Source organism: Lycorma delicatula, chromosome 13, assembly GCF_047948215.1.
Source record: "Lycorma delicatula isolate Av1 chromosome 13, ASM4794821v1, whole genome shotgun sequence".
Classification (NCBI taxonomy): domain Eukaryota; kingdom Metazoa; phylum Arthropoda; class Insecta; order Hemiptera; family Fulgoridae; genus Lycorma; species Lycorma delicatula.
In genome coordinates, this window is record NC_134467.1 from 44571751 (window position 1) to 44595416 (window position 23666).

A 23666-nucleotide genomic window follows, 5' to 3' on the forward strand; every position below is an offset into this window, starting at 1 on the left:
GGCAAAAGATGGTAAAAAAAAATGTCCAGGTTAAGTTGGTCAATACCCGGTGCCATTTGAGAAAACACTCGGTCTATACCTACGGGATACACAGCCCGTACGCCAGGGAAGGGCATAACTCCCGCCCTGACGCCGACTTCTGCTTCACCTTCCAGAGCATCTGGAAACAGTATCCAGGAACGCCTGGTAAGTCGCCACAGATAACGTGTGGTCTCGACCACCAGACCCGCACCGAACACTGGACAGCATGTGCAATGGCTTTGGCCGGTAACATGGCTTTGCGAGCTGCCAAGGGTTGCGCTGTAACTCGCACATGGAGTCTTCCAAAACTTGAGTTGGGATTTCTTGATGGCATGAACGTATTCGCTACGGACGCACCGGTAGACACGCAGGCCCTCAGCGCGCACGTCATCCACGTTAATCCCCGTCAGGAGGCAACGCTGATACCTTCTACGTGTGGATCTCTCGCGCGCAGCACACTCATGTCAGAGGACCACCACTTTTACCCGGGCCGCCTCCTGCGACTAACAAAGTCCTCCTCGGAAGCAGAGGTGATGACGGTTTCAGACTCTGATTAACGGACTGGCCAGTACCGAAGAATCCGTTCATTGACCTTGGCCGCGTAGGACCCTATCGCAACCAGTCTTGATGGCTCGGCTGAATTGCTCAGCAATCAATTCCACCTCCTCCCTGTGCCTCATGCGCCATTCCAACCCCTGTAAGGCAGCTGCACACTCGCGCCGCAGCCTGTCCTGATCCAGGTTCCTTACATTGTAGCGACCTGAATCTAGAGCTCTTAGACCGCCTCCATAAACAATCTCGTAGGTTTTAAGCCTATAATCGCTCACACTGGCCTGGGGACAGACACTCCAACTACTTGTACACCTAAGCAGATCGCCGGTCACCAAAGTAACATCGATGTAACTTTCAGGCGTATTATACACGATCTTCGCCGGTTTATGTCATGCGACCTGCATTGTTTGCCCCCCGCCCCCGCAGACCGTCTCGCCTAGGACCCTCCCCGTTGCCGGTTTGAAATCCTTGACTCCTTCCACCACCTGATCCCTTTGCCCGACAGCCGAGAAGCAACTGAGTCAAGGGCTCCGTTTGCGCCCTGAACGTTCTCATTTTTTAACGCCAGCTTAGCAACCATCAAGCTACAGATACGTTCAAATCGACCAACTGTCTAAACTCAACCGAAATTCTAGACTCCTTCTTTGAGGAGACTTTGGCCCACGCGGACCGCATCTCCTCGATCCGCCCAATGCCTTCGGATTCCGATCTCGATCTCTTTAAGAAAGATGTCGCCCTGGAAACTTCCGGCAACGAGCCGACCACCTCACCGCTGCGGTCCACCACCTTTGACTTTGAGAGGAGCCACCCTTCAGACTTGGCTCGCCCTCCATTGACTAGCGGTTCCGACCGAGTTCTTTCCCGCACAGTTCAACGCTGAGGCTTCGACAGGAGTTTTTGTACAAGCCGCCGATACACTATCCTCGCGGAGAGAAGGACAAGACCGTTCGTTCTCACACAACCCGCTCGAGTAATCAAAAGCTAAAAGCTTCTAATGTACACCACCAGCGAGTTCGGAGCGAAATCGCTTCCCGAACCTGTCAGAGGATTAGAAAAATTTACTGGCCTCACTAACCTAAGAAATGGGGGACACGATGCAACTAAAGGAAACGTACTTATTTAGCCGACAGTGGCACTCCTGCAACACACTACGCAGCCCTGTACCGTAACCCCACACCAGCGCAAGTTGACAGCCACTGATCGTTGTCAGCCCCGACGTCATGAACGTAGGCACGCTGTCTACACTCACATAGTCAGCGTGCCTTCGCTGAAACGGGAACAGCGGTATTGAGTGTCCACTATTGTTGAATTGTTTGTTAATTTAAGTTATTGCAACATCTGCGTCTTAGTAGAACATAGATTCATTATTTGATTTTCTTCCCCGAGTTTTGGTTAGATTTGACGCGCACTAACCTCATCGAGGGCCCTTGACTGCTGATTATTAGTACCAGTTATACCCCCTTCAGTCCTGCTTACATCCTTTGGGTGCGAACCGTAGTCCGAGGTCTCGTGATTGGTTGCTGGGATAGGTATTTACAAGACTGATCCAATAACGGCAAAAAGGTACTGAGTGACGGGATTTATAGGCCTACGGCTGTTCGTAGCTCGCTGCGGATCAGTTGTCATGTTTGTGAGCTTGCCTATATTAAGTAGTAGTAGTAGATTTAGCGAGATACTCATTGTAAGTTTGACTTTGTAGAGTATTCTGTCGGAAGACAGTGATTCGAGGAAACAGCCTAAGGCAAACGAGGTAAGACTGGTGAAAGACGGAGGTAAGAATCAATGATTCCTTTCCATCCTCAGGTAAGGAAGATCAGGCAGTTGCAGATGTTTCCACCCAGGTTTGACGAGATAATCTGCTTGATGAATTTTTTATTGTTATCAGGAGGGCAGGTAACTCTAATCTCCCGGTTAGGTACTTTGAGAATCACTACGATCAATTTATGGTCTTTATAGGGCAGTGCCATACGAGTGGTTTGTCATATGGCACTGAGAAAGGGACTGGGGATTGACCAACTTGACCTGGATATTTTCTATCATCTGCTGACTGTCATAAGAGAACCGCTTGGCAGACTGTTCTCAGGGCACCTAAACTGAGGTTTGTTTTCGACTTGTTGGAAGGTGGCTTTGGTGAGGGTGCTTTTAAAATTAGGAAAGGATCCAATTGAGGTCAGTAGTTATCGACCCATCAGCCTCTTGCCGGTAATCGGCAAGTTGCTGGTTGTGGAACGGCTCTGTGAAAGCATTATGAACTCATTTTTAAATCGACGCCAGTATGGCTTCATGAAAGTGGTGGTATCGAGGATTGCATCTTAAATGCTCTTGCCGAAGTGGAAAGCGCTGACTGTAAATATGTTTTGGCAATTTTTATTGACATAGAGGCAGTATTTCCTTCCTTGTGTTGGAGTTCTGTTTTCTATGAGTTGGAATGCCGCAATTTTCCCGTAGTCCTGCAGGCCAGTTCAAATTAATTGTTCTGCAACCATTCTGATAGTTAATCACCGGTCATACCATATCAAGTCTCTGATTCGCTAAACATTGTCGTCACTTTTTGACATTAACGGTCATCCAGAGCATGGATCGTTTGTAACTGATTCCCGGCCATCTGAAAATACTTTAAACCACATAAACACTTGGGCTCACGATGGAGCGTTATTTCCATACACCCTTTTCAATTTTGAAAAAGTTTCAGTAGCATTCTGATCGAGTTTAACACAAAACATAATTGCACAATGTTTATAATTAGTATCACTCATTTTTGTAATGCACAACAAAAACTCATTTTACGAAAAGTTTATTTATATCTCATATGCAACGACAGACTAAAAATATTAACACCTAGTATAAATCAGCTGTTCATATAACTATATGTTTAGTAGTAACTCTACAGTTTTGCTACTTTGGCTGCCAAAAAAAACTAGTCTCGTTACTTTATTTACAGACCTCATATGTTCATGGGTTGATTGGTAATTTTGGTTGCTTTGGTATGGAAGATCAACTACGATGTTGCAAACAATTTTCGAGGGTAATGGACTTATATTCTGTTATAGATCAATTTGTAAATCAGTTTTTTGATTTGGTTTAGGTGATTTTGAAAAATATCTTGGTGGTTAATGCTGATGGAAATGTCTTTTGAGGCTTTTGCATTGGTGTCATCCTTATAGAGGCCGTACTGATGACTGAAATATGTAATCAGGTGTTGAGGGTCTAGAAGATGACCTCTGGTACAGTCCATCAAGGCTAGGAACAGAGGGGGTATTGTAGCAACCAGGATTGTCATAAAGCAAATGCCTTCCTCTATGGAGTCAGGATGATCTTTCATGTAGATTCAAATAATTGATTATTCATATAATTTTTTTTGTCTAATTATACCATTTGGCATATGCCAGGTGGTAATTTTGTTGTTTTAAGGTAGATTTTTAACATTTTATTTAACTATGGTTTTTTTTTTCATTTAGCATACGACAAATATAAATATGTATATATACAGTATATACATTAGTGACTAGATAGGTTTACTTGAAGGTGTTAGGGAAGGATGCTACCTTTCAGTGACACTGTTGAACATTTATGTTGAAGATATGATAAAGAATATATTAGAAGAAAGAGAAGAAATAAGTATTGGAGAACAAAAGGTAAAATAGCCCACTGAGCTGATGTAGTGGTTAACTTGTCACAAATAAGTTGTTTAACAGCTGATTTTCAAAGTCAAAGGTTCTGAGGTTCAAATCCAAGTAAAAGTTAATTGCTTTTATATGGATCTGAACACTACACAGTGGATATCAGTAATATTTGGTTGTTGGGGTTCAGTTAATCACATGTCAGGAATGGTTGGCATGAGTCTTTACAAAACTTCACCTCATTTACACGTCATAATATCATTCTTATCTCACTGGGCAGTGAAGTTTTGCTTACTGTTCACTAGTTGAACAGATTACAAAATACATATTAGGAGAAAAAAGTCACATAAGGTTTGCTGATGATATGATATCCTTCCGAGCTTCAAAAATTGTAAACAGTCTTGCAGGAAGGAATATGAAAGAGTATGGAATGAAAATAAATATAGGAAAAACTAAATTAATTAAAGAAAAAGATGTAGTGGGTAAAGACAAGCGAAAGAAGAATAGAAAAAAATATATACAGATATTTGGGGAGCATGGTGTCAGACAACTGGAAAAGTGCAATGAAAATAAAATTTAAGACAGCAATGACAAAAGAAGTTTTCATTAAGAAGAGGGAATTATGATGTAGTAAAAGTCTGGACTTATAATTAAGGAAGAGGTTAGCCAAATGTTATATATAAGGATGTCTTTATAAAAAAAATGAAGCATGGATGATGAAGAAAATAGAGAGGGAATGGATTGTCAACAGTCTAAAGAAATGATTGTACAGAAACAAAGGTTTACTGGAAATTTAACCGAGGCTATTAATCGAGGTGAGAATAAAAATAATTATTGTGTGGTCGATTGGGGCTTTAAATTCTGTAAACAAGTTTCAGACTTTCCATTCATTAGAGAATTTGATGATTACAAAAACAGTATAAATATAAATACCAATTGTGATGATAATCATAACAATGTGGACAGTGGTAGCAGTGGTGATCATAGTATTAGTGATAGTTAAAAAAAATAAAACGAAAAGATTATTATTATTTGACATTCAAGTGGTATTTTTTATTTTTAAAGCAAGGTGGTTTAGTTTTCTCCAAAAAAAATATTGATTTTTTTTTTTAGTAAAAATATGCATTTGTTTCACAAAGCCGTATATTAATCACTGTACAGATATCAAACAGTAGGCAGAAACTCCCTAATGTAAAAATATTTTCAGAAACTGACGAATAATTTATATTTTAAGATTTTGTATGCCTTTTCACAAAATTAAAATTTTTTTAATTTTAGAGCTCGTCAAAATTACGAATTGCCAACATCAAGTAGAAAAGCTTTTATTTAAGAAAGTTTATTTTTCCTCTTAATTTATAAACCGAATTTATCTCTTACATAAAAATTAACATTTAAATAGTCATATTTTTAAATGTATGAATTGAAAAAACAATTTGTTTGACTTGCAATGCAATATGGGTATACGATTTGGATAAGAAGTAACTGTTACACACTAACTTGTTCAACAGATATGTAAATAATGAGATTAATAAAAATATTCCTTTTATTCTTAACAATTTTAAAAGTATTTGATTTCTACTAATAATAAACATTCGTTTGAAACAGAAATCTAAAAAACAGTATTCACGTTGCATCACTGTCAATGCCAAAAATAAAAATGGCGCAGAGATTTCCTAGTACACAGCCGACTCCAAACTCGGGACAATCTCCACAAAGATACCCGGCACCCCCCGTTCCACCATTAAGACAATATGCAGGACCAAATTTTCCTGTAAGTAATGAACAACATAAATCTAATTTTATTTTGTAGGTTAAGAGCTCGTTGTAATCTATGTGGCATCGATAGGACAGCATACTTTGTAGTAATCATCAGCTTGTTTACATTTTTTATTATTGAGTTTTTCCTTTTATTAATGCGGAAGTAGTCAATTTAAAATTAATTTTGCCCTATCTATGTACATTATATACGTTGCGACTTTGTCATAAATTACTTTTGATGCGTAATTGGTTGCATAAAGTGGTAAAATGCATGTCTCTAGACGATGTTCGATTTTTTTTTGATGCGTTGCTCTGTGTAAGCGTGAAATTTAATCCGTTTATTTGCAAAGTGGTCGTGTTTTGTTTTAGCGGGAATTAAGAACACGTATGAATTTTCTTTCTTTTTTTTTAGTTGTATTATTAACAATTAGGTCTGATTTGATGATTGTTTTGGATTATAATTATTTAAATGTTATATATATTTTTAATTTTCCAAATCTAGCTTTAATGCTTGCTAAGTATTCAACTAAATTCTCTTTATTGTTTTTAAAAAACCGCATTAATTATTTACATAATTAATTATATTAACGTAACATAATATTTTCTTATTTTGTTGGCATAACAGTTACAACAAAGACCAGGCCCACCGACTTTTACTCAGGGTCCTGGTGGAGCATTGGGCACCTCTCCAGGACCAGGGATGATGGGCCCACGATCACAGCAGCAAGCACCGTATAGTCCCATGAGACAAGGTGCAATGACGCCTCAACAGGGAGGAAAACGACCATCAGATAACCGGCCTACACCTTCACAGTCAAAAGGGTTTGTGTAAATGTTTTATTAAGTATTGTATATCATTTAGTTTTATTTCAGGTTTAGTTATAAAACATCGGCTAAAGTTGATAAAGAAAATTATTACACTTTGTTAACTGGTCTTTCTTTTTTAAAAAATTAAGATTCAAAAAATTACTTTTTTTTAGTGATATCGTTCTGTAAAATTTTGAGTCATATTGTTAAGAAAATAATCTTTAAAAAATAAGCTCTGCGTACTTATTATATCTTTTTTTTAAATTGTGCAATTTCACACAGCATTTATTACCAAGATTTTTTAAGTTTTAACCTTTACTCCTTTGTAGCATTATTTTTTTTTTTTTACTATTGATTTAAGAAAATTGATATAAAAACTTATTTTCTAAATTAAGTAGAATTTTTTAACAATTTTCTTTGCATTTTAATTTAACATATTTGGTTTTTAGTGCCTGTATTTATGTGAAAAATAAATCCATCTAAATAAATTCAAATAAATGAAAACATCACATTAAAATACAAGCAAGATATTCATACCTTATTGATAAACTCTGTACTTTTTAATGAATAATAAATCCTTTGAAGTACTTCTATCATCATTTATCTTGTACATATTAATGTAAAACATAAATATTAATTTGTAAAGTCAAATTACTTTTTCAAAATTTTGTATTTTAATCTTATATACGATACCCCATATAAAATTAAAACTCAACTATTATAATGTCATCATTAAATATATATATATATATAAAACTGGTAGTATTGATTCTTCTCTTCCAAGAATGTACTGAATCACAGTTAAAATTTGTAATATCGTTCTGTATTAATATGTTATACTAAAAATAATTGGACTAACAATTTTTTGATATCACATTTTTTTTTTTTGTCTTCAGTCATTTGACTGGTTTGATGCAGCTCTCCAAGATTCCTTATCTAGTGCTAGTCGTTTCATTTCAGTATACCCCCTACATCCCACATCCCTAACAATTTGTTTTACATATTCCAAATGTTGCCTACGTACACAATTTTTTCCTTCTCCTGTCTCTCCAATATTAAAGCGACTATTCCAGGATGCCTTAATATGTCTGATGATGCTATATAAGTCTGTTCCTTCTTTTAGCTATATTTTTCTAAATGCTTCTTTCTTCATCGATTTGCCACAACACCTCTTCATTTGTCACTTTATCCTCCTGTCTGATTTTTAACATTCTCCTATAGCACTGCATTTCAAAAGCTTCTAAACTTTTCTTCTCAGGTACTCCAAGCATCCAAGTTTCACATCCATATAAAGCGACGCTCCAAATATGTACTTTCAACTATCTTTTCCTGACATTTAAGTTATTTCTGACTGAAGGCTTGTTTCGCTTGTGCTATTCGGCGTTTTATATCGCTCCTGCTTCGTCCATCTTTAGTAATTCTACTTCCCAAATAACAAAATTCCTCTACCTCCATAATCTTTTTTCCTCCTATTTTCACATTCAGCGGTCCATCTTCGTTATTTCTACTACATTTTATTACTTTCGTTTTGTTCTCGTTTATTTTCATGTGTTAGTTCTTGCATAGGACTTCATCCATCCCATTCATTGTTTTTTCTAAATCCCTTTTACTCTTGGCTAGAATTACTATACCATCAGCAAATCTTAGCATCTTTATCTTTTCACCTTGTACTGTTACTCCAAATCTAAATTGTTCTTTAACATCATTAACTGCTAGTTCTGTGTAAAGATTAAGGGAACATCCTTGTCAGACTCCCTTTCTTATTACGGCTTCTTTCTTATGCTCTTAAATTATTACTGTTGCTGTTTGGTTCCTGTAAATGTTAGCAATTGTTCTTCTATCTCTGTATTTGAACCTTAATTATATCATATCATATATAACTCATTTAAATTATATTTTACAAGCAGTATGCAAAACGTAAATTTCTTTGGAAAAAATACTTTTAATACCCCTGTTACATGACTTCAAGTTTCCAATTGTTAATGTAGATGATGTGTCCTGACAATTCTGCTTTTATATTTCATGAAATATATTGTCTGAAGGCTCTGACCCATTTTACTACAGTTACAGAGTTAATTCATTGCAGATGTGTTAAATTTTTTGTATAATTAATACACCAATTAAATCACATAATATTTTCTAACATCATTATAGCTTTTAATTAATTTATTATTAATCAGTGAACATTTTCAATTAAAAGATAATTGTGCTTTTTTTTGTTTTATTTTTTTTTTCAAGAGGTCAACATTCAAGTAGTGGGGAAGGTGGTAGTGGCAAAAAGAAAAAGAAACTGGCTGATAAAATATTACCACAAAAAGTTCGTGACCTTGTACCTGAATCCCAAGCGTATATGGATTTATTAGCGTTTGAACGGAAACTTGATTCAACTATAATGAGAAAACGTCTTGATATTCAGGTATTAATATTATCCTTATTCATAAATAATTTAAAAGTTTTGACTTATCCTGAATTTATATTTACGGAAATGTCTCAACTGTGCTAAAAAGAAAAATCTTACATTTTTACAGTATCCTATGATATCAAACCAGAAACAGAATTGTTTTCAAATTATTATGATCTGTAACTCAGCGCATTACTTAACCCTACAAAAAAGGGCTTTATTGTGCTTCTATTGCCATTTTTAATTAATTTCTATCCCGTTTTTTACTTTTCTATTAATTGCTCCTGCATGAAAAGTTCTGTACGAGTTATAGTAAAAGTGATTATGATGATTAAAAGTAAATTGTTTACATTATATTGTGTACCATTTGTAATTTTGTAATTACTGTTAAAATGTAGCGATGGATTATCAACAATTTACAAAGTTATTAATTTATGCTGTGACATAACCATTGAAAGATTTCTGCAACAGTTTGGTGATAATAAAGAACTGTGATGAAGGTCATGAATGATGTTAGTTTCAGTTAAAGTGGGAGATGTTGTAAATGTACATGTTATGTTGATGTACAGTCACTTCAAATTGATAGTTACAAAGGTATAAATTGCATATACAATAATTAAAAAAATTTATATATGAAACTAAACCCATTAAATTTTATGAAAGAGATCTTTGTCTTAATCACAACATATTTGTGGACTATAAAAACTACTTATTTTACGTTTGTGCTTCTAAATTATCATGTACTACATTTAATTAGGATCAAGATGAAACTGTCAGATAGAAAAGAAATAGTTAACTTAAAGTAAATGTAATATAGGACATTAATTCAGCAATGAATGTTTGGCAGAATAAGGAGGCAAAGAAAAGATTATTTCTGTTTGCGATGCCAGATTGTAGTCTGTGATACATCGTGGTTATTTGAAATCATTTAGCCATGAAGAACAGCGGTAGTATTTGGTAAATGGCACACTTATAATGACATGTAATCAAAATATCTACATTTTACAGTTTATCGTACTGGATATATTTTTGATCCAGTGTCTGGTTGACATTCACAAACTGTCAAAATATTTTGGACATTGGCAAATCTCACATAAAACATAACAGTGAGATAGAAGTTACCATGTTGGACAACTATTTATGTAAATTTATATGGCACTGTAATCCTCCAGAGATGAACCCGTTTGAATAAATTTTACAAGATATTATTGAATTATTGGCCTTAATAAGCAAGTTTTTATTACTTAATATTATAAGCTTTTCAAATTGAAGAGGAAAGAATTTCATAGTGGGGGAGGATAATTAAGTTCAAGATTTTCTTTTACAGTAGTAGTGTTGTTCTTGTTGATGAATTTCTTAATAATATTAATTAAAAAAGTAAAACAAGATTCTGTATATCTCAGTGATATGTACAAGTAATGGTCACCCAATTTTCATTAGAACACTCATTATTGTTTCAGCTGTAGTGATTATGCTGCTACAGATATAATGGGAGGGTATACATATCGGTTAAAAAAATTTTTTTTTAACTTGGTCTTTTATTAAGTTTTGTGCCTGAAGGAGACATTTTTGAAAAATAAATTTTTTAACAAAAAAGGACAGATATAAATAAATTGTAAATAATCAGTGAAAAAAGCTTTTATTCCAATGTTTCCAAGTCCAAAAAATATTTTTTTCTCTAACAGATGTTTTTCCATATGTATGTTGGCCTATATTTGATCTTATAATTTTGGAAGGATTGGCGGATTTTCTTCAAATTTAGTCGATACCATCTAGGGGAAAAAACGTATTAAGTTTTTGCAAAAATTGAAAAAAAAAGGGACGGGGTTGTTTTGGCCAAGATAAAATTTCAAATCTTTACAAGGGATGTTAGCAAAAACATTTTCTTACAAAGTGGAAGGTTTTTTTTATTGAGATCACAAATTACCAGAAATTTTTGTTTAATATTCACCCCCTCTCTCAAAAATCTAAAAATTAGATTTTTTCTTTTTTTAGTTATATCTTGCTTCAGAAAGGGAGATTTTTGGATCTGTATTTTATACATCAACAGATTTTTAAACCATTAAAAATCTTTTGTGCATCCCACTCCAATGGTCTGTTATAAAAAAATTTTTTAACTTTGAAAAGAATTGTTTAAATTTAAATCCATCTTACAAGTTACCCATTGAATTTAAAAATGTAACAATCGCAATTTTTTTGAAAGCTCCTAACTATTAAATTCCTTGTAAGAAAATTGGCCAAAAAGTTCTTAAACAGTTTTTGAAAGTTTTTTTTTTAAATGTATTATTGCCACATACGATTTATTTTAATAATAATTAATATTACCCGAATGATTTCTCTTGAGTATGGAAGCCACCAAAATGAAAAAACTGAATTGCATAACTTGACCAACATAGCTGGACAAGTTATGCAATTCATTGCCTGTTTTTAACATTTGAATTGAATACACAGTTTAGAAAGTGATCTGCCCTTGTCATCTGTATCATTTTACACAAAGATGCTCTAAGTTTACTGGTCCTTGCATTATTAATTTATAGTTTTGGTAGCATCAGCCTGACAAATTACAATGGGGAAATACGATTCATGATTAAAGAAAATGATAGAGGGTGAAAAGATTTATCTATCTTGAGAGGAATCACACAATATGTGATAAACAACCCTGCCAAGAGGTGTGTGCATGCACATACATACATACACACACACACATGTGTGTGTTTTTATCTACATTATTCCATGTGATATATTTTATTCCTTTCAATTGATTATTAAAAAAAAGGTTTATGTTCTTTGTTTTAAAATAGGAAGCACTAAAACGTCCAATGAAACAGAAACGTAAATTAAGAATATTTATATCAAATACATTTTATCCCGGTAAAGAAGCAGAAGCTGGTGAAGAAGGAAGTGTTGCATCATGGGAATTACGGGTTGAAGGACGGTTATTAGAAGATGCAAAAAATGATCCAAATAAGGTAAATTGTACAATTATGATTTTCATTATGTTAAAATTTAAGTTTTTTTTCACGAGAAGGGTCCAAAAATATTGGGAGTTTTATTGGTGTAGGTAGTAAGATTTTAGTTCACATTTCTGCTCCTGAAAGAATTAGTCCCAACATCAGAATGCAAGACAGTGCTGTTACAAGAGGTACTAAAGAAGCTTGGTGAATTTTTGATACATGATATACGGTATGTGATTTTGGTGAAAACATGATGGCTAAAAATCATGAGCAAATGTACAGCTATCAAGTTTTATTACTGTTATTACTGTAGGAAAAAAACACAGCAGAAGGACTTGAAATAATTCAGAAAGCCTACAAAGAATATAAAACTCATATCTATGAGTGGTTTTTACATCTCAAATGTATATTAATTTAAGATCATCGATCTGGATTTCTACAAATGTTAGAATGGACTAAAACATTGAAAAATATTCACATATGATTGACAGATCAACAATTTAACTTCTTATTTCCCAAAATATTGCTTGTTTCTGTGACTGATTTTTCCATCACAAAATGCCCTTGCCTACACTGTACTCACTGTGCAAGAGTCTTTGATAAAAAATAGAATAACTTTGCCCAATCTTGCGACTTCTTTTGTTTTTCAATAATGAAAACTGACCTTAAGAGAAAACAGTTTGGCACAGTAGAAGAAATATTAAAAAAAAAAAAAAAATGATGCCTTGGAAGTCATTTCAAGATGATTGAGTTTGCAAAATTAAAAATAAATACATCATGGTTTAAAAGAAATAATAATTTTTGTTACTTTTGGGTGCCCTCTCTTATATAGTAGAAGATTTAAGAAAAAATCATAAACTTATATTGGATAACAAAAATATTAATATGTAGTATAATAGTGTTATTAGGTGGCAACACAATGTATCCTAATAATATTTAATTAGCAGTTTCTAAAGAACAGATGCATACTTTCACAACTCTGTTTAAAAGTAATTACTTAAATCTTTTTTTCTTTTTTTTTTGTCTTCAGTCATCATTTGACTGGTTTGATGCAGCTCTCCAAGATTCCCTATCTAGTGCTAGTTGTTTCATTTCGGTATACCCCCTACATCCTACACCCCTAACAATTTGCTTTACATATTCCAAACGTTGCCTGCCTACACAATTTTTTCCTTCTACCTGTCCCTCCAACATTAAAGCGACTATTCCAGGATGCCTTAATATGTCTGATGATGCTATATAAGTCTGTCTCTTCTTTTAACTATATTTTTTCAAATGCTTCTTTCTTTATCTATTTGCCGCAAAACCTCTTCGTTTGTCACTTTATCCACCTGTCTGATTTTTAACATTCTCCTATAGCAGCACCGTATTTCAAAAGCTTCTAATCTTTTCTTCTAAGATACTCCGATCACACACACACACAAACAAGTACATTACTGAGAAAAAAATGGTCATATTCTTTTTAGTCTAAATAAAACATTTTACATCATATAAACGTCGTTCAAATTGTGTAATAAAACTGATTCCTTTGTGAATATAAAACAAAATAACCAACTTAGATGCCATATAAAATGATTTTGTAACAGCGTTTTAAAACCGACGCCGTACATAACCAGTTCCAAAGCTACATGATCTGAAAAAGTTAGTCGACCAGTTGTGCATAACACAACTCATATTATAAATTCTCACATGGCTACTTAAAATATATTAGCAAACACTGATCTGGTGCAGATCATAACAGAACAGTGTAGAAGTTAAAGGTGACATGAATAATGACAGCATAGTTGACTTTATTATGATATCTAGTTTAACCTATTTTATGCATGATTGTTTCAATTTCCAGAAAGTATGTCTGTAAATCTTCAAAACTACTAGATGAAATTTAGATACTGTAGTAGTATGTATACATTTGTGCATGTGAAAATTTGATGAAGATTGGTCGAGTCATGTGTGAGTTACACTCAATTCAAGGTTGAAAAAAATTTGAGGTTATGTTGGTTGTGTAGTAGTGTATTTTTCATACGTGCTTATGCAGAGCATCACGTTGGTGAACAAGTTGAAACTTGATGCTTGTGTGCAGAGTGTACCAATTAATCAAACTTATGTAGTAGTACATTGTACTATGAAAATCATTGCATTTCTGACTGCGAATAGTGAGGGCATTGAAAACGAAAAGTCAAAAAATTAATTAATAGTTGATCAAGAGCTCTTGTGGTGAACTGTGTAAGAGCTTTTGTATATTATCATTTGTTTTATTTTTCTCTTTTAATAACATTTCTGTTAGCTTACTCTCTCTCTCTATTGGTGTCAGTGGAATAATTTGGTATTATAATTTTTTTTTTATGATAAAATTTTTATTTGCTATGTATTTTAAAAACTTTTTTTTATGTAACAAAAAAATCTTACACGGTTATATTTGTTTTGTTTACAGGTTAAACGTAAGTTCTCTTCATTTTTTAAAAGTTTAGTTATAGAACTGGATAAAGACTTATATGGCCCTGATAATCATCTTGTAGAATGGCATCGTACACCAACAACACAAGAAACAGATGGATTTCAGGTATTTATGATTTTAAAAAAATTAATTTATTATTTTTTACATTCCCGAATTTAATTCTATTGTTGCTGCAGAAACATATCTCTAAATGGAAAGTACAGTAATGAACCACAATGTTGGTTGCTGTGGCTTTTTCAAATGTTGATTATTCAAGATCCCCCTTAATCCAAAAAAATAATGAAGTTATGAGAATTTATAAATTTCTATAACTGTACGTATTGGCTTGTATTTTGATTAATATTTTTGGACTGGTTCAATATAAATGCTTTGAGTTTATTTAATGAATGATTATTCTGTGTCCTTCAGTGTTAGAGTGAGGCGTGGGGATCGTGCTTCTGCGAAACGGTTAAATAGTTAAGAGGGCTACAAAATAGAGTAGACGAGCAAAAATATGTTGGAAGAAGCCTATAGTGAAGTTAATAGCAAAGTTGAATTAAAACAATGATAGAAATGTTTACCGAGGCATTTGCATCTATGGCATCCTCATGGAGACCAAACTGATGACTAATATGTAATCAAATTTATACGATCAATAAGACAATCTTTGGTAAAGCCCATCAGGGCTAAGAACAGAGAGGTAGTGTGGCGACCAGAATTGTCACAAGGTGGGATCTTCCCTTACAGAGGTTGACATTAAATTTTGGACAATTTACATTCTTCATTTTCTTTCTTTCTTATTTTTGAACTTTCTATTACTAGAAGTTTCTCTACCCATTACAATAGTTATTTCATTCTCAAATTGCTTCTGTGTACATGTTGAAAAGCACTGGTGCTAGACAACATCCTTGAGCGCTATTGTGAATCAGCGTTTTCTATTGTTATTACTTCTACCAGGCTGTTGTACAGGTTAAAAATTACTCCTATTTTGCTATATTTAAGTCTGAATTTTCTTAAAAGTGTTTGTACAAAACATTTTTTATTCAAGAGAAATGTAAAGGAATAGAAATTATGAGAACATATGTCTTATCAGCTTGATGAAAGGTTTGAGGTGTATGATGGTTAGAAAGAAAACATAAGTTGAATGCAGTACGAGGTGCTACCCAAAAGTTCATGGAATTTTACCATAAAAATAAAATAGCTTACCATAACTTATAATTTTCACTGTCTCCGTCAAGGTAATCTCCTTGGGTATTGATACAGTGATCCCAGCGTTTTTCCCGTGACTCTGTGCATCCCTGGAAGTCTGCAGGTGTAAGTGTTTGAAGCACATTCTGCATTTCTTCCTGAATCTCCTTAGTTGTGTTAAAACGACGGCCTTTCAATTTTATTTTCGGAAAGAGAAAAAAGTCGCACGAGGAAGGTCAGGCGAATAGGGTGGATGGGGAATTTTTTGGTTGATTTTTTCAATTCACTACAGACAGCTACACGATTTTGTTTCTGGTCGCTGTTCAACAGTCTCGATATGAATTTTGCAGCAATGCGTCTCATGTTCAAATTGTCCGATAAGATGCATTGCACGGACCCATATGTCATTTGTACGATTGCACAAACATCATGGATTGTTTGTCTGCAATCTGCAACAATAGCCTCTCACACTTTTGCGATGTTTTCCGGTGTTGCCCTTGTTGTTGGTCTTCCTGAACGCTGATCGTCATCGACTGTCGTTCGTCCACCTTTGAATCGTTTGTACCGCAAAAATGTTTTACTCTTTCTCATAGCATTGTCACCAAATGCTTCCACAAGCATGCGATGGGTTTCTGCTCTGTTTTTTTTTAAGCACAAAGCAAAATTTGATGCAGGTTCTTTGCTGTTTAAAATCTGCCATTTAGAATTTCGCTGAAGCAGTAAAACACAAATTTACACAACCGCACAAAAGGCAACAATGCAGCCTCTCACTGTCACAGCTGTTGGAACACTGACTCACAACGAGTACTGTTAGCCACATCTAGCGGCAGCAGGTCGTACCAGCAATGGTTCGCGCACGAAATACAAATTTCCTGAACTTTTGGGTAGCACCTCATATATGTATGTATTCTGAAAAGTTTATATCTGTGAATGTGGGTGTACCTGCACATTTGCATGTATACATTACATATAACCCTATGTTCCCGTATTATAAAAAGAGTTTAATTTTTACGTATAATTTTTTTTTTTTAGGTTAAAAGGCCTGGCGATAAAAATGTGCGATGTACAATATTATTGTTACTGGATTATCAACCACTACAGTTTAAACTTGATCCTAGATTAGCTCGTTTGCTTGGACTTCATACTCAGACGAGACCTATCATTATATCTGCTTTATGGCAGTATATTAAAACTCATAAATTACAGGTAATTTTTTTTTTTTTAAGAATAATTGGAGGACCTGTATTTCTTTGGGTTTTTTATAGTTAATATTATGAATATGAACTTAAATCAAATCATTATTTTTAATTTTACAATTAATTGTGTATTTTTGATGCTGGTCTGATTAAGGTTCTACCATGCTTTTTCTTAATTCGTAGAATAATCTGTTTACCCGTTCCTGATAATGATTTGTATAATGTATTACTATATGCCATTCATAATAAAAGATTATTTATTTACTTATCCACAATTTTGGCTTGTTTTCTGATTATATTTTACCAAAAGCTTTCTCAAAATATTCAGCATACAAGTTTTCCATGCTTTTTTCATTACCTCAAATAAAAATTAGGTAAAAGAGTTTTACAATTTCTCTTAGAAAGTTTGTTCTAAAAGTTCCAAAACTTTCTTTTATAATTTTTTTTATTCCCTGCATACCTACAGCTGAATGAACCTTTTCTACTTTGAAGTTCATCCTTCCTGAGGTGGCAACAACTGATCTGACTTTTGGCAGATCAATTGTTGCTATTTTTGGAAGCAATCCAGGTAAGTATCTTTTCAGGTTTCTGCACAGGTCGATCTGTAAATTTCCATTAAAGTCTTCAATTGTTTCATATAATACTTTCAAAGAAGTTTTCAGTTTGGGAAATAAAAATTTATAATCTTTTCGTATTGCCCTAACATGATGCTATTGATATTTTATGAATTATTAAATGCGATTGATTCTCTAGTCTTATAAACATGAGCAGTGTTAGTGTTGTCATGCGGTGTTAAAGAGCATTCCTGATCACAGGTTGACTGATTATCATTCATAAATTGCAGAAACTACTTGTTACAATGCATACACCTAATGAACTAGTTACAGTTAACTTGTCTCATTACTTCTCTTTAGTTAATTTATTATTTTTGCTAAATTTAGTTTATTTATTAATTAAATTTATTAATATTAGGTATGATAATAAATATTATACCTATTATTTAACAATTTAAATGATTGTAATTATTTCAATATTCATTTTATATTTTAGTTTTTTATTATTAAAATTATGTCATAATCACTCTTCTGCAGTAAATCAGTTTGCCAGCCATTTTTCCAAAAGTAAAAAAAAAGTACAATGAATGGAGCTTTTAAATGAAAAGCTTACCATTTTAGTTTATAAAATGTGTTTTGATAGATAAAAATAATGATTACTGAGGTATAAAAGATTAAAATATTGATGTGGCTACCATTTTAAAATGTTAAATATATTTACAACATAATTGTTTATTAATCAAAGTTTATGTAAATATATGTATCAAGTATTATTCTACATCCTGGCTTATAAATACACTGATGAAAATGAAGGGGATGTAAATAGTAGGTTATGTAAATAAGTGATGGAAATGTCTGCCAAGGCATTTAGCATCCTGACAGAGGCCAAACTAATGATCTTGTTCTTATCGGTCTAAAAGAAGACCTCCAGTAAAACCCATCAGGGCTAGGAATGGAGGAAGTGATGTGTTGACCAGCATCATCACAAGGCGGGCATAAGAGATATCTTCTGTGGGTTCAGGATGATCCTCAAGTTTGATCTAGAAATATACATTTTTCCTTTAAAAAAAACTTTAAATAATGGACAGAAGGAAATGAAGAAGTCGTCATTTTTTCATTAGAAACTTTTTTTCAAACAATTCTTTTTCATGATATCACACACCATATCATCATTGCCCATATTTTGTGGGTGCAATGATATGTGTGGAGATTTTCAGAACTTCAAATCCTATTGTTATGACCATTTATGTAGCCTCCCAAAAGAAATCATATTTTGTCAGAGGTGTGGTTTAAAAGAGTTCATAATATGAATCACTTCATGTACAAATCGATAAACCTGATGACAGTATTCTAGTCATTTTTCTTTACTGGAATCATCAATTCATTGAGTTAGATATAGTCGAAGGTTTGACTGTTTTATTGCCCAAAGAACGATTGATTTGTTACATTAATTTCAGTTGGTTTTTTTTTTTGTGGGAATAACTTATTTCTTCAATTAATTATTTTCTTCATTCAACATGTCCTCAATATTTTGTGTTCTGTTGCTTAACAGAACCTTTCTTTGTGAATTTAGTCACTGACCTGAATACTGATATCTTATTAAGAAGTGTTTATCTCAGTACTTAAGGAAAAGCAATTTTTGCACTGAAGTCACTGATCATGTATTACAGTTCAACTGTAATAAACACTTGTTCTTGTGTTGAAAACTTCATTCTGTTAACTATGTACTGAGTGTTCAGATTGCTTTTTTATGGCTACACCAGCAGGCACTGAAATTAGTCTATTGCCCTGGCATGGATTGTCAGATTGAATGAATCCATTCCAATGAAATTTGGGGAAGTAGGACAGTCAATTTAATCTGTATAGAAAGCTGGGTTATATATATATAAATATTTATTTATTTAAGAAAGACAGGTATACAGCAACTAATTAATGCACAATTATTTTTTTTATTATTTGCAGGATGCTCATGAAAGAGAGTTTATAAATTGTGACAAATATTTGGAACAGATATTTGCATGTACACGAATGAAGTTTGCAGAAATACCGACACGACTGAATCCTTTGTTACATCCACCTGACCCGATTGTCATCAATCATATTATTAGGTAAAGTATTCATTAATTATAAGTTAATTATGAACAATCATTTTTTAAATAATTAAATAGATACACAGGAAAACCCAACCAAGATAACAAATTTAGAAGGTTTTTGCTAATAAAAACTAATGTTTTAATGTAATTTTTTATTTTTATCATCATATAAATTATTGTTTGTTGAATTGCGTGAGGTAGCTTTAAAAATATCCTGAAATATATTTTCTTAAAAAATAATAAATAAAAACAGTGTAAATTAAAAACTTTTAAGTTATATATTCTTCGTCATTTTTTTTTTTTTTTTGTTAGTGTTCAGAGATTTTTTAGAAACACTCCTGGAAGCTGTTAGAAAATATGTTCAACTAGGAATCCATTCTTAGAAAACGTTTTCAACTATTTAGCATATCAGTGTCTTTGCTTTATTTTTTTTAAATTGATTTCAAGTGAGGAAGCACTTCTCAAGGTATACATGATTACTCTTTAATTAAGCAGACTGCAAAAACGAGATTATTTACATTTGTAAATAATCTCGCTTTTCAGAGAGGAAATTATTATTTGCCGTTTGCGAATAGGACAATTAAACTTACTCATGGACACCTCATGAATCAGACTGATGCACCTGTTTGTGTTCACTATGACAGCCAATTAACTGTATACCACATTCTTGTGGGCTGTGTCTGTTACATGGCATTATGTTGGAAATTTAAATTAGGGACTAACATCTGAAATATTCTAGTAAACAATTTGACATTGTTATCGAATTTCTTGTTGTTTCTCAAGGCTGTGCATTCTGTATTAGAATATTTAATAATTATTATTAATGTAATATGTTTTTAAGTGTTTTATTTTGTGTTTCAGATTTTTATTATATTGCCTGTGTAATATTGGGTGTTTTGATTGTTAATTTTGTTTTTTTACTTTATTTTTTAAGTTTGTTTAATGTTTTTTATTTTCATAATTTTTTTTTTAAGTAGTTTATTTTAAAAAAGCATTGCATCTTGAAAAAAGATGTTCAGTGATTTTGATTTGCAATAATGTCATATTTATGTTACACCAGTGGTTGCTTGCATGGATTCTGGATTTCCACCGAGGATTTTTTTTCAAAAGAAACAGATACATTTTTGTTTAAAATTCGACCACAATTTAAAAGGTGATGTTTTAATGTACATATTGGTAAATCGTTTTATTTACTTTGGCAAGAATCTTGATCTTGTGAAATTGTTTCCAATTAATCCTAAACATGTTTATACAATGCAGATTTGTTCCCAGCTTAATGCTGAGAATGTTCGTACAATGCAGATTTTATTGACCAGTGATGTTTAGCAGCATTTCATGGACAATGGGCATGAAAAAATTGTTTGAGTACTTCTTTGTAAACTACATCAGTAATTAATTTTTCCTTCAGGAACAAGAATGACCAGAGAGCTAGGTGAGGATGCTTTGGAACAGGCCTCTTAGAACTGTCCATGAGAAAAGCAACCTTCCCAATTTCCATCGGCTTCAGAGTGTGCCCCTAGGATTTGATTGTAGTTACGATAAAAGACAGCTTTAGAAAAAACTGAACTGAAAAGATATTCTGATAGTATAAGAGGTGTTTGTGGAATAAACACTGACTCCCTATGTCGTAATCTGTTGATCACTGTAGCCTCAGTCATATTTCTCTAGAGGACTTTTACTTGCAATCTGTTTCACAGTTTCTATATTAAATATAGAAATTAAATTTAATATATTAATCAAATCATATAATAATAATAATATCGATTTAAAGCAAAGAAATTTTAATCATATACAAAATTAAATTTACTACAAATTGGCGAATGTAATTTGTTTTAGTATATGTACAATTATGATTTCAATATACATTTATGACTTTGAATTCCACTGTGTAATTATACAGACATTGAAAACATTATCAAACGGATAAACACTGAGTAAATAATAAACTAAAACTTACATGCATTTAAAAATAACTAGAACAACAAAGGAGCAATATTTCTCATTGAATTAGAATGGTAAAACAATGAAGAAAGCGGACAGGAGCTATCTTCCAGAATAGTATCATTGTTCATGCATATTTTGAAATTTAGAATTTTCAAATAAAATTATGGTTCATCTCTTCCTTGCTTCTCCCAAGTTTGATTACTGATGAAATTGTTTTTCAAGAAAAGTGTAAATGCCAGCATCTCAGCCTCTTACAGTTTCATGAAAAATTGTGCACCCCCAAATTGGATTTTTGAAAAATGATGAAGCAGGCAATTTGTTTTTAATGAAGAGTCTAAATACCAATTTTCATGACTTGTAAACCTCTGGTTTCTTAGATAGAGAATTTCATATAAAAATTTGTCTCTTTTCACTGTCATGTTTTCCAAAACCCTTACTACCACCTACCTTACTGTTATAAAAATAACGTAGTCCTGTAAAATTCACCTACCTGGATTAAGCAATTTCAGTTGCATATTGATCAGTTGGTCAGCCAGGACGTGTGTGTGTGTGTGTGTGTGTGTGTGTGTGTGTGTTACACTTATGAGGTATTAAAATATACATATTTTTTTTCTTTTTTTTCTACATAACCAAAAGTTATGCCAAAGTTAACCAAAATTTGTGAGCTGATTCTATAGCTAAAAATAGGGAAAACATTTATATAGACATAGACCTGAAAATGCTTCATTAGTGAGTTAACAGCTAGCGAAAGATATCACCCAGATTTCAGTTTCCCCCCATTGAAATGAAGACTTCGTGAAATTCTAGGAAGGTAAATTAAGGAGTGAATTTAATTGTTTTTGACCTGAAAATATTAAAAAATTGGGTTCCAGAACTGTACCTCTGTTAGTTTTAAAATATCTTTTATGTAAAACACAAAAATTGGGAGTTTCATTTTTATATGTATATATATATATATATATATATATATATATATATATATATATATACAGTTATCGCTGTTGCTGAAAAGATAACAAGAATACAAAAATAGCAGTGCTGTGATATGAATACTGCCAACTTATATAACAATAATTTCCCTGTTTTAGTTTTAACAGTATTGCAAAATTTGTAGAGGACAGTATTTGTAGAGTCAGTTATATGACATTTCTCTAACTGCTGCATTTTCCTATCACATTCTCCTCCAAATGTAGAACGCAAGCAAACTTAGGCTGTTTTGTAGGATTACTACTTTACAAGTATTGTTTCAATCAGAAGGCATTAATTCCAGGAACTTTTTGAATCTATGTCTTATTTAACATCTTGATCTGTTATTGAACAACTTGTGCTATATGTAGCACATTTTAATCGGGTATAATCTTTGTTGGTTTCATCTTACCTTCAAGGCATTAAATACAGGGAATGGTTGAAATGTAACACTTGAACATATGTCGCACAAAACAGTAGATGCTGCCATTTTCTGGTTTTATTTCCCCTGCTACTGATATTTCAAAACTCACTGACCTACACCGTGTCAATTTCTGTCAGTTTCCATTTTTATGGAGGCGAGTACACCTGTTACTTTAACATGTCTAAAACAACATCTAATGATTAATTTTTTAACAGTCGAAAAAGTGTTAGTGACATTCATCGTCATCTAAAAGGTATTTATGGTAAAACTGTTGGTCGAAGTGCTGTGATAAGTGGCCAATAAAATTTTGTTCACCAAACGCTGGTGAAACGAATATCAAGGATGAACTTTGCAATGGTTGACTGTTTTCTATGAACCACCAAAAGGAGATGGACGAATCTATTCAAAATGATCATAGCATCATACAATGAATTGCTACCCTGACAGATATATCGAAAGAACAAGTAAGATGCATTATTGCATGACAAAGCTACCATAAAATTTCTTCACAGAAAACTCACAGAAAAGAACAAAGAACAACATTATCATGATAAGAGAGGTCTTCCTTTTCAGTATAGTGACAGAAGACAAAACTCGGGTTCATTACAACTCAGAAGAAAAACGGCAGAGTGTGGAATACAGACAATCGTTCACCACAATCAGAAAAATGTTTGATGTTACTCCTCCCTGCAAAAACTATATTTTAACAGTGTTCTGGGATTCCAAACACGTGTACGTGATTAACTACTTGGAA

The 23666-nt window shown here is 33.1% G+C and overlaps 1 protein-coding gene across 3 annotated transcripts in view; it reads left to right on the forward strand.

Annotated features, from left to right (window-relative positions):
- The first annotated feature begins 5835 nt into the window (after window positions 1-5835).
- Bap60 (Brahma-associated protein 60) overlaps window positions 5836-23666 on the forward strand; it is a 36786-nt gene continuing 18955 nt past the window's right edge. For 2 of the 3 annotated variants that reach the window (XM_075380984.1, XM_075380983.1), the window contains exons 1-7: window positions 5836-5964; window positions 6577-6773; window positions 8997-9174; window positions 11961-12128; window positions 14545-14673; window positions 16768-16941; window positions 19448-19593. In XM_075380984.1, coding sequence (XP_075237099.1) covers window positions 5836-5964; window positions 6577-6773; window positions 8997-9174; window positions 11961-12128; window positions 14545-14673; window positions 16768-16941; window positions 19448-19593 — 1121 coding nt within the window. Of the gene's footprint in view, window positions 5965-6177; window positions 6337-6576; window positions 6774-8996; window positions 9175-11960; window positions 12129-14544; window positions 14674-16767; window positions 16942-19447; window positions 19594-23666 lie in introns of those variants that run through there. The other variant, XM_075380985.1, reaches the window with a different exon arrangement.